This window comes from Candoia aspera, chromosome 7 (assembly GCF_035149785.1).
Source record: "Candoia aspera isolate rCanAsp1 chromosome 7, rCanAsp1.hap2, whole genome shotgun sequence".
NCBI classification, from domain to species: domain Eukaryota; kingdom Metazoa; phylum Chordata; class Lepidosauria; order Squamata; family Boidae; genus Candoia; species Candoia aspera.
Window position 1 is genome coordinate 42,864,594 of NC_086159.1, and position 16,705 is coordinate 42,881,298.

Here is a 16,705-nt window from a genome sequence, read left to right on the forward strand (position 1 = left end):
CTTGCCTAAAACCACCTTTTCTTAAAGTGCTGTTAAAATGTTGCATTGTGCAAAACATTGGCAGGTTACTTGTAGTGATCTCTTTCCCAACTCAATCACAGAGATAGTCCATGTTCTATTTTCCTTAAAATATTGTGCTGGCTGCCTTTCCCACACTTTTGTGGAATTTACCTTAAAGGACATAGTTTGGAAATATATTGGTCTGCTGGTGAAACTAAGTGCTGCAAAAAAATTTGCTTAAACTGAGGATACTAAAGATAAGATCTTGAGCATTGCACCAAGGCTGCATCTTTGCTAGCATTCCACTCCAGAAATCATTGAGAAATCTTTTACCCCAGTATTTAAATTCCTGTTGATGGAAAGGAGTATAATTTCACAATATAATATATTTACCCTTCATTTAGTAATGCCAGTAGCAACATTTGACAAAACAATCATCTGGGAACCTGGGAGTTTCTTAAAAGAATTTGCATTATAAACTGAACTCTAATAGAGACTGAGGGTAATCCTATTTAAAATTTGTGGCAAGAGTGCCCTATGGAAGACCCAGGATTTTCTTTAACATATTCTAGACTATTTCCAGTTGCACAACTACATTCTCATTCCATTCCAAAATCACCTTCCCATACAGAACCTGTGGAACTATTTTTCCCTGGAATATTTTGAGTGCAGGGAAGTGTGTGACTGATCTCCACTGGAGTAGAAACACTTTAGAATATACCCAGTGAGTTAAATCTGAATTAAGGTTTACCTTCCAGGCTAATGACTTCTGGAAAGGGACATCCAAATATTTAAGGAACGGGCAAAGCTGGACATTAATTGACAGTGTATGTTTGGTTCTGCTGTGACCAAAGACCACTACTGTGGCTTTATAATAGCTAATCCTCGGTTTTTTTCCTATCACAGTAATCAGCCAGTCTAGCCAACAACTTTCTAAGCCTAATCTCAACATGGATCATGATATAAGTGCCATATCATCAGCCTATATCAAATTGAGTACTCTGCAGCTATTAAGCAAAGGGGAGAAAATGATTCTCATTCTATGGCTGAAACACTATAATTGATATGCAAATTAAATGGGACAGGAGCAAATAAATAGATCTGTTTGACTGCTCCATTTATTAAAATAGGGTTAGATAAGGACCCGTTGTTGACGAACTCATATCCTTGTAGTAAGGTTAGAAAGCAATTCAATCAATAATCCGAGATGTCTAATATTTATAATGGTTCTTTAAAGTTTTTCCATAGTCTGCACCAAACAATGGAATCAAAGGCTGAAACTCTGGAGTTTAAAAATAGCAGACTCAGTTGTCAATAAATAATTCCACTTTAATGGCAAAGTAATAATTTAGACAGATACAGTGTGCACACCTGCAAAAAATATATGCAAGCTGGTTTACAAGCTAGAAGAACAATAAATCAATATAAAATACATCATCCAGTTAAGTCTGATGACACCAAATACTTATTATTAGGGCTTTACAAAGACTACAAAACTTTTCAGATGATTTATCTCACTGTTTCTGTCTATTTACACAATATGTTACATTAAAAATGTACAAAATATAAAATGTATACAGACAAATGCTTCACAAACAAATTTTTAAAGTTGTAAACTAAGTGGATTCACTGAAATGTATTGCAGGGAAAATGGTATTATGTAGTATATACATACAGGATATGTGTATGTGTATTGAAAATGGCAGGAGTTCCTGGGCTTATACGTTGTTTTAGACTACATCAATCATAAGGAGCAGCTTTTGTTTTAGTCATTTTCCAGAGAGTGGCATGCTGCTTAACAGTATGAGACAGCCAGCTAATATTTGCTGCTAAAAATCAATCTTAGTACATTTTATATGCATAAAAGCAGATTTTATTATTAGGGCAATAGCACCATGCAGGAGACCCACAGCTGATGCAACAAAGAAAATTGCATTGATTTCTTTGATATTTGTTTTGCAAAATATATTGTTGCAGGAGTTAGTAGCACCAGTTACATGTCCTGAAGTTATCCATTGGCTATGTGTATCCTGAAAGTATTTCATCGGCACATGTCCTATTGTTGTAAGTGGACATGCTCCATGTGGGTCCTTTCAAGATTGGGGGTTAAAGTACATGTCTGTTGAATACTATAGCCCTTAGATTATTTATATTAATTTTAACCAGCATATCCAATTACTCTGATTGGGTCTTCCTTCAGTCTGGTGTATCCTGCCAGGACAGATAGCCTCTATTGTTTCTTTAAAGATAGATTGGTTTAAAGAGTGCAAATATTCATTCTAGCAAGGATAGCTCTGGCCTTGTGATGACAATTCTAAATACAGGCTGAACGTACCAGGTTTATCTGTCTTTCCTTTTTTAAGCAGATAGTACAGATTGCACTCTTGATTTGTTTACAACGTATAGGTATTCTCAGTAAATGAAACATTTCTTAACATCAATAGAATAAAGTATAGTTTTGTATTTTTGTTGCTGTCACTGTTTTGTTTGCTTTCATTTGTGCAACACTTTTTATTTTCAGTATTTACAATACCCTCCCAGTAAACTGTGCAAAATCACCCCCACCTTTTCCCTCTTACAGTAAAAACATTTCTGTCTTGCACAGTGAATAGCACTGTGTCAGTGTTTTTGTAATGCTGAATTTCTTCATGTACAACAACTGCAATTAAAATAGCATGCTTCAAATGAGGCGGGGGGGAAGAGGAGGGAGGAAAATCAAGAACAATTTGTGCTCATGCTAAATCAAGTGAACCCAGCTCTGCTGTGTAAAATGTAACAGATCTCTGTTTCTGTCTAAAATAAGTTCTTTTCTAAATGGGATATGGCCAACTATGTTGGACTTTCTTTGCTTTGTTTTCAGTCATATTTAATTAGAAGTGGCTTCTGGGTCACTTGAATAGTTTAGATGGTAGGTCATTGATTCACAGAAGATAAAAATAATATATCTATATCTATATTAATAATTCATCCTTCTAGCCACCTAATTAAAAAAAATCTTGATATATAAACACAAGGCTACTGTGTTCACTGATGCTCTCTCATTAGTAAAATGAAGAAAGGAAACAGTGTAAATAATCAATGGTTTAAACAAATTAAACCAACTGTAACATTGTCTAGAAATCGGTTTTAAGGCAGTGAGACAGCACCATAGGAAATGATCTCTTTTCCCCCACCCGAAATACTAAGAACAAAGCCCCAAGCCAACCTTTAGTCAGCATCAGAATTGCCTAACAGCAGCAGCAGCAACCTTGTTAACAGGTGGGCGGGTGTTTAAAAAATACCACTGTGGCTAAAAACAATTTGGATATAAAAATGGGTGACTTTTTTTCAATACACACACACATACACGCACACACACGCACACACAAACAGAAAAGTTGGTGAACCACATCACTGCAAATATGGCAGTTTAGTATCAAATTGGCACTTATCCAGCATATCACAGTATTGTTTGTCAGGTAATTGCACAATACTGTTTTGTGCTTATTGAGTTTAGATGCCCTCTCATCCTTTTAATTTTATTTCATGTCCACCTCGTTTTGGAAAGGACAGCAGAATATAATTTGAACATCACTGCAATCTGGAATATGTGCTGTGAGGCAGCAAAGAGGTTAGAGGAGGAGAAGAGGAGGAGGAGCACAAGAACTGTGAATTCAGCACCTCCAGGTATTTTGAAGTGTCACATAAAATGCTTCCACTGTAAACTTTCAAGACAGGAATAGAAAATAAAAGACTCAAAAAGATTCCAGTTTGGCTAGTATGTGTGCCATCTGTTTCATACCCCCCTTGTTAAAGGCTATTTTCCCTTGAAACTGAACAAATCCAAGCTTTCACATCTGATTTGCTTTACTGCTTAAATCAGCTGCCTCCATACGACACAGCACACCCATGCTCTTTCAGCACCCACCCCACCCATCATGATGCTACTGGCAGCCCTTAACGCACGTATAGGTTTATCAGCATCCTCTAACCAAAGTCATGCCCCCTTTAGAGAGTTGATTCAAGTGAAGGGTCCAGAATATCATCATGGTGGCTGGCAGTATCACTGTCACAGCTCTGGGCACTTGAGAAAGTGGCAGCTTCTTTGAGCCTCAGTAGCATGTTCATCTGAGAAAGAAATACAGTATGGTGTGTTATTGATGTAAGAGTTAGGTTAACTCAGATTAACAATAATCAGGTCTATTTTACTGATCATGGTTGCAGAGCAATACTGTAATGCATTCCACCTGTTGTTGTTTTTTTAATTTAACAAAAATGTTCAACCATTTATGTTTACAAGTCCTTTGTTTACAGCCATTTTAGGAAACATTTGCTGAAAAAAAAGTTTTCCTTTTCAAAGAAAGTTCTTTTGACTTATGTAGCTTTAGATATAAGTTCTCCCAACCCTGCTTGTTTGTGTAACTATATGACTATTCATTGTTATGAGAAATTCCTGCCTTAAGCCTTTTAAAGCCCATTATACACATTTTTGGACACATGTTTCACACATGTTTCTGTGCTATTTTGCATGGAGGCAAATAGATGCTACTAGGTTCCATCCAGTGTTGTCTTTCATGCTATGATAGCCTTTGTGTGTTTGTGTGTGTGTGTGTTTAGAAACTTATTATTTTCACATGATAGGCATGAGCAGCCATAATGCCATTGTTTTATGTCATATAATTGTCAAAGGCAGACGTGATTGTGCAGCAGTTCTTCAGAATGGAACAGGGCTTTGACAAAACATAGCTGACCAAAAGGGTTTTCCAAAGTATCTGCTGAATTAAGTTTAAGTCTTAAAAAGCATAGAAACAATTAAAGGGGAAAAGCAACAGGTACGGCATTCAAAGTAGAAGGGAGGATGGATTATTTAAACCAGGCCTGGATTCATTTTTCTAGTCCTTGTCAAGGATAAGGAAACAAACAAGCAAACAGACAAACAAAAAAGAACACTTTTTTTGCATGGTGGTAGGAGAAAAAGAAGCAGATCTGTTTTGCATACATATTGAAGCGGAATGGGTGAAAGTCAACGGCTGAATACAAGAGCACCATCTGCTGTCCAGGAGCTGACCTCGACAAAACAATGCTGTATTACTTTTGGATTCCAGAAGAGCCCTAAGCACATTTTACTTAACATCAAGAGCACTGGAGATTTCTAAGACATTTAGAGCTTAAAATTATCATAATTAGAGGTGACATTTATAAATCTTTCCTCTTACAGTGTTCAGGGAAAAGGCTATGTTGGCAGCATTTTAAAATAGCATATTATTACAATGCAGGTCTATAGCTTCTCTGAGCAAAAATATGTAAAAAAATAGAAAACCAGACTAAAACATGTTATTACACCTTCTCAGATTTCTCTAAGCCTCATAAGATCAAGGTGGCTTTACTGCTGTCATATAGGCATTTAGCCTCGTTGCCTTAAGTTGAAGAAGTTTGCTAGCCCTTATTTACGATACCAGCAAAAATTTATGGAGAAGAGTGGAAGCTTGTGTACAGTTCTGGTCACTGCATCTTAGGAAGGATACTATAGAGGGGGGGGGGAAGGACAATCAAAATGAAGCAGGTCTCCTCTGAGGAAAGACTAAAGCAATTGGAACTCTGTAGCTTGGAGTGAAGGGGGGGATATGGGGAGACATGGCAGAGGGATATTAGATTATGAATGGCATAGATAACATGATGAAAGATTTTCTATGTCTCCCTAACAGTGTTAGAACTTCAGTTTATCCACTGAAAGTAAATGCAGGGAGATTGTGCAATGTGATGTTAGCAATAGCAAGGGAGGCAATTTGGATAGTTTTAAAAGGAGACTGGTGAGGTTTATGAAAGGTCAAACTATTAGTTGCTATACATGCTAGGTAGCTGTCTACAAGCTGTTGAATCATAGGCTGACTTATATACTGGTCTGTGACTGACCATGGAGAGGTGCTATCATCCTCCAATCCAGATATCTGGGCATCCCAAATATATCCATTTGGCCACATAATGGTCTTAGGGCTTGATCTAGCATGGACCTTCTTGTGGAGTCCTTGGTGCTCTCTGACCTTTGTTGTTTTCTTGCAGACATTTCATTGCCAGACTAGGCAACATGTTCAGTGCTTCAATGGACCTTCTTACATTCTGATGGAGGAAGGGCTCCAATCTGTAAACCTATCTCTTTACTCTGCAGGTTTTCTTTTACAGCTTCTGAATATTTTCCTAGAGAAATCCTCTTTTTCACATATACATATCTCTAATATTCCTCTGCTTTTTGCTTCTGTCTCCTAACACTCCTAATGTGTGTGCCCTCTCTCTCATTCACAGCTATTCACCTTTGTCAAAGAAAGCAATAAAATGTATTCAGAGATACCATTAAGATAAATGAGTGCCCAGACATTTATGACCCCAACAGAATGTTCTCTTTCTTGCTCAGTATGAAGTGTGATGGAACGTTAAGAGAGTGGGTCAAAATTTAGGACTGGCATATAAATACCCATATATTCTGAAATGGTAACTCCCTAGTCTGATTCATACTTTGATTTATTGTACATATTCAGTGAATTAATGCAAAGCTAAGAAGGGTCTTAAATTTAATATAATGGGGGTTATACATTAAGGGTTTTCTTCATGGCAATATAAGGAGACATGCAAACTAGTACCAATTTATCTGAGCAGCCAAAGCAGCAAGTAGAATAAATTTAGCCAACCAAGTGTTCATCTGTTGCATATAATAAGCAATTAGAATGAAAAGCTCCACTGAATAAAGCATATGAAAAAACAATAAGGATTTTACCAAAGGGTCTCCTTCCGATTCCATCTGTGGAATGTGCTTTGAAGTGGTTCCTTCTTTGGCAGATGCATAAGCTTCATAACCAACATCTTCAGGTCTTAACTGAAGTAATGATGACCAATCATGCTGCAGTGAACTCCACGGACAAGTTTCTGCTATCCACTTTGAGGGGTCTTCCCAAGGTGCACGTTTACCATACATCTAAATATATATCCCAAAAGAAAAGTAAAAATGTCTCATTTCATTTTCTTAAAATACATTTTGGAATGGAAGTGATGAACCAAGTTATTAGCAAGTATTCACCCTGAATGCCTCACAATGCTACAACATAAGTTCTGATTAATGAAGAATCTGTTTAATTTACAAGAACAATGTCTGATCAAACATTATTGGATTTATTTAAGTTTCTGTGACACCAAGAAATGGATATGACTCATATGTTTGTGGGGTCTGCTTTCCAGACTCTTAGCCATTGTAACTTGTTTACCACCAAACTTGTTTACCACCACCCATATATATTCCACTTCTACAAGATTATACTAAAATTTTGGTGGGGGGATCACTATCTCACTGATTACCAGTATTTAAATGGGGCATTTCTATTAACAAATAGCAAAACACTACAAGAAATCTGTAAGAATCCCACTGAATATTAAATAGTCATGTAGCCAGAGTAAGTTTCCACTCCTTTGGGCACTTTTCTGATCTGAAGAAATTATCTCCAGGCACTGTCAATGGTTGTGATGATAGGGACACAAATTTTATGAAGGTCTAAAAATTAGACTATGCTTCCCACTCCTGACAAATTTTGGGTTGTTTCTGTAAATCAACCCTTGGAAATAATAATGAAATTCACGGTCCCAAGGACTCAGATTGCTGTTTGGTTAGAGACCTACCTGAAGTCCTTCTCTCACAGCTTCCATTATATATGGCACCAAGGAATAATTCCAGAGATCAGTAAACCACACTCTAGAGCCATCAACATCAATAGGACAGGGGAGAAAAAGGCGAGGACCTAAAATAAGAAAATATTTATTAAAAATATGAGATTACATTCAGTATCATACGTGGACTTTTGTTCATACAGCATGGTTGCTCATGTTGTCTTTTTCTCTGTACATTATGTTCCCTTCTTATAAAGGGAATTTGGGTGTCATACAAGGGAAGGGAAAATCTAATTGAAGCTGTTCTATTGTCAGATAGACACAACTGATACACTGTCCATATGATATACATTGCATTTTAGTGTCGGCATTTTCATGAAGCACAACTACATTTTTCTGCATTAGCCTTTTTAGACATATGATTTAGAAAAAAATATTTATAACATCTGGCATTTTGTGAACAGAAATATGGGTAATGTACTTTTAAAGACCAATTCCTTCACTGGTTCCAGTAGGCCTTTGTTTAAATGGCAGAAATAGAACTGAAGACATTTCATCTGAAAACAAGGTGACTGTTTCTTAAGTACACTAACCATCAGCTCTCTGCATTGCTTATCAACATTGTAGCAACTTCCAGCTGTTATGTGCCAACTGCCAAAACAAGTTGTGCCACTTAGGGATGTTTATAGAAAAAGTTCAATTAAAAGAAATCTCTCTTTTTGAAGCATACCATTATCTGAAACTTTCTTTGATCTCTTCTTCAGGGAAGAAATTTTTGCAAAACATGCAGATGGAGTGTCCACCAGTCTTGGGGCACCATTTCTCACATGATTATTTAACACAGATTTATAGTGACTGAAGAGGGCTTTTGAAGCAGTGATACCTGTTCTTGTATTTCTCAAGAGTTCTGAAAGAGTTTTAGACTTCTCTGTCTACCCTGCTTCCCATTGCTGCTTGCTGATCCATTCTGATGCCACATTAGAATGTACATTATTAATGGCATGAAGAAATGTGAAAAGCCAGAATTTTGAAAAACAAAAATTGTGATGAAATATGTTCTCCAAGAACATACATTTTATTTTTGTTTATTTTAAAATATTTTTGTTTTGTTTTGTTTTGAATTATATCTTTATATTAGTCAGGACTAACTGTTTTGACAGCAGAATGGGACAAGGAAGCCCAAGACAGTATAAATTAAGGGGGATTGTACACTAAGTCTAATGAGAATAAATGGCTTTGTGTTATTCTTTAACACATCCAGAAATGTAACAACAATATCAATTTTGCAAACACAACTTTCTGTTCATCTGACCCTCAGATATTTTCTTTGGACATAAAAGATAGTCTATTGGTTATTTTGCCATTAGCCCAACACATTCATAGTGAGCTTATAAGGTAAAATAAGCTTCAAAGTTCAGTTTTAACTCTTAATTTACATTCTTAAGTGTAAAAGTCTTACCAATGGTTATATCAGAAGAACTGTGTGTTTCTAAGAAGCTGTTGAGATGGTGCCATGTCTTGGGAATCCAGTCAATAATTTTGATGAGATCATTATTGCGGACATTCCTCTCTAGCTCTGTTTCAATCAGTTTCCTTCTCAAATATCTGGATAACAGTCCTTTAACAGGCTCTGTGTGATTAGCACACAGCACCCATCTACACACAAAACAACAGATCAATAAAATAATGGAATCCAAATGCAAAGCTTGAGGCCACCCAGAAAAGTCTTACAGTAGACCCAAAACAAACAAAAATGTACTTTTTTTACCCTATTATTAACCTACAGCAACTGTTTCCATGAGCTGATGTGATAGCCACCAGAATAAATTGCTGAAAATAAAAGTTTTGATCACTGCATTTAAGATATAGCTTGTAGTTTCTTATAAAACCAAATAGCATCTTCTGTGTTCACATCTCTCTCAGTGCCTGAAGTTAGCAATTAATCACTGAAGATGGATAATGACTATACATCCTGTTTGTGAACTTGCCTTTGGCATTTGGTTAGCTTCTGTCAGTAAATAGATTTTGAGCTAGATTATTGTTCTATCACAGGAGGATAACACTTATGTCTTAGCTAATAATGCATAGTTTTTTCAATTCTAGGTCTTGAGGTCAATGATGAAGAAAAATGCTATTAGATCTTAATATATTTAGTTTTTTGTACTTTCTGCTATCTTGTGACAAGTCAAATAGCACATCACTTTTGCAATGGTGACAGAAAAAACCCTAAATATGGTGGTAGTATATCTTCATTCCATCTGACTTTTCAAAAAAAAAAAAAAAATCAAAGACTTTATATGCTTTCTTGTTTTATATAACCATATGTGCAACAATCATGATCTTATTAAAATTTTTAAAAAATAGCCTTAAAGTTCTGAACCTGAGTCATATGATGGATATTAAACAGAAAGAATCTTTACCTGAAGTTTTGATGCAATTCTAGGTTAGGTGATGATGAAACTCCCTGGTTCATCGTTCCAATAATATAGGGACTTAAAAAACAAAACAAAACATCCAGCAAAATTGAGTAAGTGCAGAATATTAACAAAATAAAATAAAAACAGCACTAAAATTAGCAAGGGTGTCCACAGAAAAATCCTTACTCGCTTAATCTCTGAATATTGAAAAGGGAGAGCCTATGAAGTAGTCACAATGCCAAAGTAAACTCATTTTAACATTTTAATACGAAATATGTATATTTATATTTCAGAAAAGTCCCTTTGGACACACTTATGCTAGGGTTCAAAAGTTTGCTTAAATATATTCTTGAGCTATGCTACAGACACCAGTAAAGGATGTATCAGCTATTAAACTGATAATATAGAACTGCTACTTCAACTTCATGTGTCCGTGTGCTTGCGTGTGAGTGCATGTGTGTTACTTCAAGTCAGATTTTTGAGTCCTGGTGACTGCCTGGACTAGTCCCTGCAGTTTTCTTGGCAAGGTTTTTCAGAAGTGGTTTGCCATTGCCTCCTTCCCAGGGCTGAGAGAGAATGACTGGCGCAAGGTTATCCAGCTGGCTTTGTGCCTGAGGTGGGACTAGAACTCACGGTCTCCCGGTTTCTAGCCTGATGCCTTAACCACTAGATCAGACTGGCTCTCATTTGAACTTTGACACTTACTAATTTTCATTACTTTCCAGATTAGCATAGCCTTCTATAACATCTTGGTCCAAATGATTTTTTAAAATTTATTTCAGTGATTCTGTAGGTATGATATGCAACAATTACTTTATCGAAAAAGGTGAAATGTTTACTCAAAGCAATTTAGCCATCTCTATTAAAATATTCTTATTTAAACATGAGGCCATATGTCAAAAACTGTAAAGTATAAATAAGTAGAATTTTATTGAGTCCACATTTTAATGAACTTTTCACTTTCCAAACTAATACAATATGTCATATAACATTTTTATAACATTTGCCGTGCAATTCTTGGCTATACAATTGCATACAGTAACATGTAGAGTAAGGAAAGTTGCATACTTTGTATCTGTTCATAGGAACCTGTTTATCAAACTCAATGCACGCATTTATGCATTTTTCCTTTTTTTAAAATCACAAAGTGATATGTCTATTAGACTACACTTATGATTAAAAACATGCAAAACTGATTTGGACCAGCTGTAGACTATAGAGTCCCTCCCTGGGGGGGAGATGGGCAGTGATAAATTTGATAAATAAATTAAAAAAAAATAAATCTCAGTTTGAAAGTGATATGATAAAATATTCATTTCTGCTTTATGTTTTGGGTTTAAATCAATTCTGTAACACCCCCAGTTTTGATAATGATGATGAACAAGGAGGAGGAGGAGGAAGAGGAGGGGGACTTCAAATGAAATGCATTGAATGTATAATAATAGGCCACTCTTCTTAATTAAAATATGAGATTAAAACATTTCTTAAACTTCACTGAATGTATTCACAATTTCATATCATATTCTGCCATTCCTTATACTAGCCTCCTGTATATGTATTGAATTACAACTCTCTGCACTTATAGCCAGGTCATAAGAGCATGGAATTCTGGGAGCTTCAATACAACACATTTGAAGATTGCCAGGTTGGGGGAGGCTGCACAGCACTAATGACTAAAGAATCAACCTACCATTTGTTATATTTACAGTTAAGGAAACCATTGAAGATGTCACTCAAAGAACCAACATGATGCAGGTTGTCAAGAATTATTACCACAGGAAGGTCAGCACTACTATTATCAGCACTGCACTGTTCAGCCAAATTAAGAAGATATTGTTGAACATCCTTGAAGAAAAGGAGGATAATGTAATAAGACAGAAGTATTTTCTATTGCCAACTTCACATTTATGAATCTTTTGTTAAAGCTAAGTTCATAAAATGATTTTTGCAGTCTCAAGCAAAGAGGTTTTGCCTAAGCATCTTATCCAAAGCTTATATTTATGGTATATTGTTGAATATGTACAATTGAATTGTACTAATCTGTTTCCCCCACTTCCACAAATGTAGCAAAATATGTAAAAGGAGTTTTTAATTTGAGTATATTCAAATGCATGAAAGCTATTTCATGTGACCAGGAATCCTGATCATGAAGTTCTCTTGAGTGGATGGAAGAACCTATATACCTAAGCTGAATGTTTATAGCATTCTTTCAGGACTTCTAATAAGCATAATCTTTTCTTTTTTCTCCTTCTCCTTCTCTTTTTCCACTTTTTTGTTTATAGAATAGTAAAAGCAATTAAATATACAAAATTGAAAACCATTATAATTCAAAATCAAAATTAAAATCAGAATCATTAAAATAAAAATTCAACTAAGAATTGAGAGCTCTGTGACAAGATGGGTTTTTATCATTTTGCTAAATACCTGTAAACCAGGGAATCACCTTTTTGGAAAGACCATTCTCTAGCTTTGGGAAAACACAGGAAAAAGGCCTTCCCTGAATACTAGGTAGGTGAGCTTCTGGGAATGAGAGATCTTCAAAAGGCTCACTCTGCTGATTTCTATAATCAGGCAGGATCCTATGAGGGGAAGGGAGCTTCTCAAATAACCAGTACCTAATCCATTTAAGTTTTTAAAGGTCAACCAGCACCTGTAGGCAATTGGAAAGGAGTTCAGTAGAAGCATAATATGGTCCCTGTACTTGCAATAATTAGCAACCTAGCTGCTGCCTTTTTCAACAACTGCGATTTCTGGACACTTTTCAAGGGCAGCACCAAATAGAGGTGTGGATTACTTGCTAAATCTATTTGACTTAGGATTCTGAATATCCAATTAACAATACCATGTTATATAGACATTACATAACATAAGGAAGAAGTGTAGCCCTTTGTTATTTAATTTTTTTAGTCCCCTACATGATTTTAATCTAAATCAAGGCAACTATTATACCTGAAAATCTGAGATTACAATTGATTTCTAAAATTCCAAGTGAGGGAAATTAACTTTTAGGAAAGTGTGACTCTTTTTAAAGTAAATCCTCAACTTCCTGAGTTCTTCATCCACTCACCATAAGTAATTCTCCCTTATATAGATGGAGTTTAGTTTATTCACCCTCATCCAGTCCACTGCAGTCTCCAAACAGTCTCTCATGGAGCTAACTGCTACATCTGAATCTAATGTGAAAAAGATATAAAACTGACTCCAATACCTTACTCCAAATCCCTGTACAATTTATCTCAGTAGTTTCAATAGTTTTAGTATGGAAGAGAAAATAGAATCTTGTAAAACTCCATATATATCTGTTAAACAGTTGATTATAAGCCCCAAACATCATTTTCCAAGATTACTTGTGAGATATAAAGACTACAAGGTCAGTGCATTCCTTAGGTGATCCAGATAGTACTATGGCTAACTGTATAAAAAGCCAGGCATAAGCCAACTGGACCACACATTACTGACGGTGAAACGTAAGTGTGGATATTCGAAAAAGCTGCAGCAGCAAAGATGTATCATATTCCTATTTTGTATAAAGGGGTAAACCTACCTGTCTCAAACCAAACAGTTGGTTACATGTTAAGTAAGAAGGAGAAAAATAGCACAAAAATGGCAAAATGAGTAAGAATATGCTGTGGCAAATCATTGAAGATGTAAGTAATACCAGTATAGGAAAGTAACAGGCAAACAATTGTCAGATATTGCTCAGTAAAAATATTGAAAATTCAGTTATTACATAGCTCTAAGAATGAAACATGCTGTTCCTTAACATTCATAATATTTACGGCTCTTTTTCTGAGGTCTTACCTTGCTTGATTTGTGATCAACAGTAAAAGTAACAATGGCATCTTCCATTTTTTTCCTGCCAGACTTAGTTATCAGATATTCAGCAAGCTTGTGGGCTAAATAGGTCTTTCCAGTGCCACTAGGTCCCGATAGGATAATTCTGTGATGTTCCATCAGTAAATTAAAGTACCGCTGACTAATTGGTTTAGGAATTAATGTATCAAACACAAAGCTGTCCAAACTATTTTCTTCTACTCCTGACAACAAAAACCAAAACCAAGAAGGGTAAAAAGGAAAAAAAAAACATTATGTTGTTTTTGGCAAAGTATGGAATCATTTAGAGAAATAACTTTTTATACTGTTTTTTAAAAAAAATCAGTTCATTGAATTTTAATGTACGATTACAATTTTAATTACAATCATGTCTTAGCAACATGATTAGATAAGCATTTGCAATCAAAGCAAATGTGAAGTGAAAACTAGGTGAGGCAGCAAGGCATATCTGAAATGTCTGAGACACTTAAATACAAAAAGGTCAAACTGATTACAGCATGGGTTAGCAGGTGGGAAACATCGCCCTATCACCCTATCAGAAAGTTCATTTGAAGGCCCCTCACACTGGAAAGCCGCAATGCCTATATGGTTGAAATATATGATTCAGAATCCTAACCCCTCATTCTTCAACATTTATTTACCTTGTTTATAGATTAACTCTAAGAGGGCAGATGGCTTAGTGCAGGCTGTTTAATATTTGTAGTCTGTTATTCATAAAAATGTTCCACTTCAAATTGGTATCTAACCATTTTATTAATTTATGTTGTATCATTACTTGTATCCTTAGCTGAATGTTTATGCTACTTAAAAGAACACTTAAGCAAGTAATTGTAAGACTAAGTTTTTATACTATGCTGCACAGTATTTTAGGAAAACAACACTACAGAGTATGCAGAAGAAGAAGGCAACAAATTAAAGGTGTGTGTTACCTTTAAGATTCACTGTGATTATGTTATTATCTCCAACCAGATATCCACAAGGTAGCAATTCAGGCACTTCTTGGTTATGGGCTCTAATTATATCACCTACGCAATAATTAGCTATACAATCTGAGCTCAAACCGAGACTAGTAGATGGATCTACTCGGAAAACATATTCCTAAAATAATAATAATAAAAAAGCGAATGTAATGTAATAATAAAAAAGCAAACGTATTCATAGTTTGCAATAGCATGAATGAATAATTAACCTACTGATTCGTATGTCACTCTCACAACCACAATTTCAGATAAAGAATATGCATTAAGTTGTAGATGGAAATGTCAAAGAACAAATCAATAACTCAAAAATTTCTAGTATTTCTTGGTGGATTTTATATGACATAATTATTATTACCTTGATTTCTATCTTGTCAGCTACCTAGATTGTGGGCAGCTTATAATAATAAAACACAGCGATACTTAAAAACCATAATCACAATAAAAACTAAAAACTAGAGAAAGCCAGAAATTTCAATCCCTTAACCCTTATGGGGGGAAAAAAAATACTTCTGGGCATTTTGGCCAGTTTATCACATCTGCAAATGAAGCTCAATTTACTCAAGTGTATTTATGCAATTCTAAGTAAGCTAAGATTTCTAATCTGGAGGCTACCTTGCAAATCAGCCTTTTAAAAGCTAGGAATGTAGGGCCCTCTGAACCTCAAGTGGCAGATTTTTCCAGAGAACTGCATAGCAGTGGAAAAGGCTTGCTTTCTCACTCCTCTCTCTCTAACTTTTGGAAGGTGGGAATGTGAAGCAACTGCTCCTGATTGGACCACACAGGATGGAAACATTTCATGTGGAGCAGACTGTTCCAAAGGTAATCTGGAACCAAACCATATATGGTTTTATATGTAATAAACAGCACCTTGAATGGGAAACAAGAGGTAGCCAATGCAGCACCAGCAGTATCAGTGAAATCCTGCTAAAAAGGCTCTCACTCATCACAGTCATGCTGCTATAGTTTACACTAGCTGAAGTTTCCAAATCATCTTCAAAGGCAGCCCAAGTACAGCATGTTATAGTAAACCAAATGAGGACATTTCTAGCATGGCCCAGGATAGAGATGTACAAGAGAGTATCATCCACATATTGACGGACCAGTGGCTGACCTCTCTTTGTGGTTTCATGTAGACATGCTTTGACATTTACTATAATATAAAATATATGCAATTTAGCATGAATAAAATAGATTAAACTAGTCAAAGGTTGAACTAGGGTATTTGGATACACACTGAGCATCTGAATGCATGTGTTGTCCATCTCACATATATTGCTTTTATTTGGATGTATGTTTTACCAATCAAAGCGAATATTTGTAGCTCAGGGTTGAACTGTGGAGTCCTTGGTGCTCTCTGAGCCTTGTTGTTTTCTTGCAGACTTTTCATTGCCAGACTAGGCAATATCTTCAGTGCCATCTTCGGGCACTGAAGATGTTGCCTAGTCTGGCAATGAAAAGTCTGCAAGAAAATAACAAGGCTCAGAGAGCACCAAGGACTCCACAGATGTATGTTTAAATACACATTCTAATGGTGACGGTGCTGTCCATACCAATGCATGTTTTTAATAACTTGAGATGGTTTAGCACTTTTGAGCGAGGACAATACAGTTGTCTTTGTCCTGATGTATAAGATTACCAGTTTTAATTACCTATAGATTTCTCAACATATGTTTTTCCTAAATGGGCACATGCAGATCAGAACTATAGAAGCACATCTCAGATCCTTTTCCAAGACTGCATTCCAAGTTCCACATCCAAACTCCACACATTCTGGGTCTGAAAATGAAAACCTTTCCAAATACTTTAGAATTTTATACTTCTGGAATTTTATAATATATAGAAATA

General features: G+C 35.7%; 1 protein-coding gene across 1 annotated transcript in view; it reads right to left on the reverse strand.

Moving 5' to 3' along the window:
- Positions 1–1,308: 1,308 nt before the first annotated feature.
- Positions 1,309–16,705, reverse strand: part of NAV3 (neuron navigator 3) — a 144,550-nt gene continuing 129,153 nt past the window's right edge. The window contains exons 30-37 of the mRNA XM_063309338.1: positions 14,810–14,978; positions 13,848–14,083; positions 11,737–11,891; positions 10,050–10,121; positions 9,089–9,285; positions 7,642–7,760; positions 6,749–6,946; positions 1,309–4,107 (exon numbers count right to left, since the gene is read on the reverse strand). Of these exons, the coding sequence (XP_063165408.1) occupies positions 3,988–4,107; positions 6,749–6,946; positions 7,642–7,760; positions 9,089–9,285; positions 10,050–10,121; positions 11,737–11,891; positions 13,848–14,083; positions 14,810–14,978 (1,266 nt within the window). The 3' untranslated portion in view covers positions 1,309–3,987. The remainder of the gene's footprint in view (positions 4,108–6,748; positions 6,947–7,641; positions 7,761–9,088; positions 9,286–10,049; positions 10,122–11,736; positions 11,892–13,847; positions 14,084–14,809; positions 14,979–16,705) is intronic.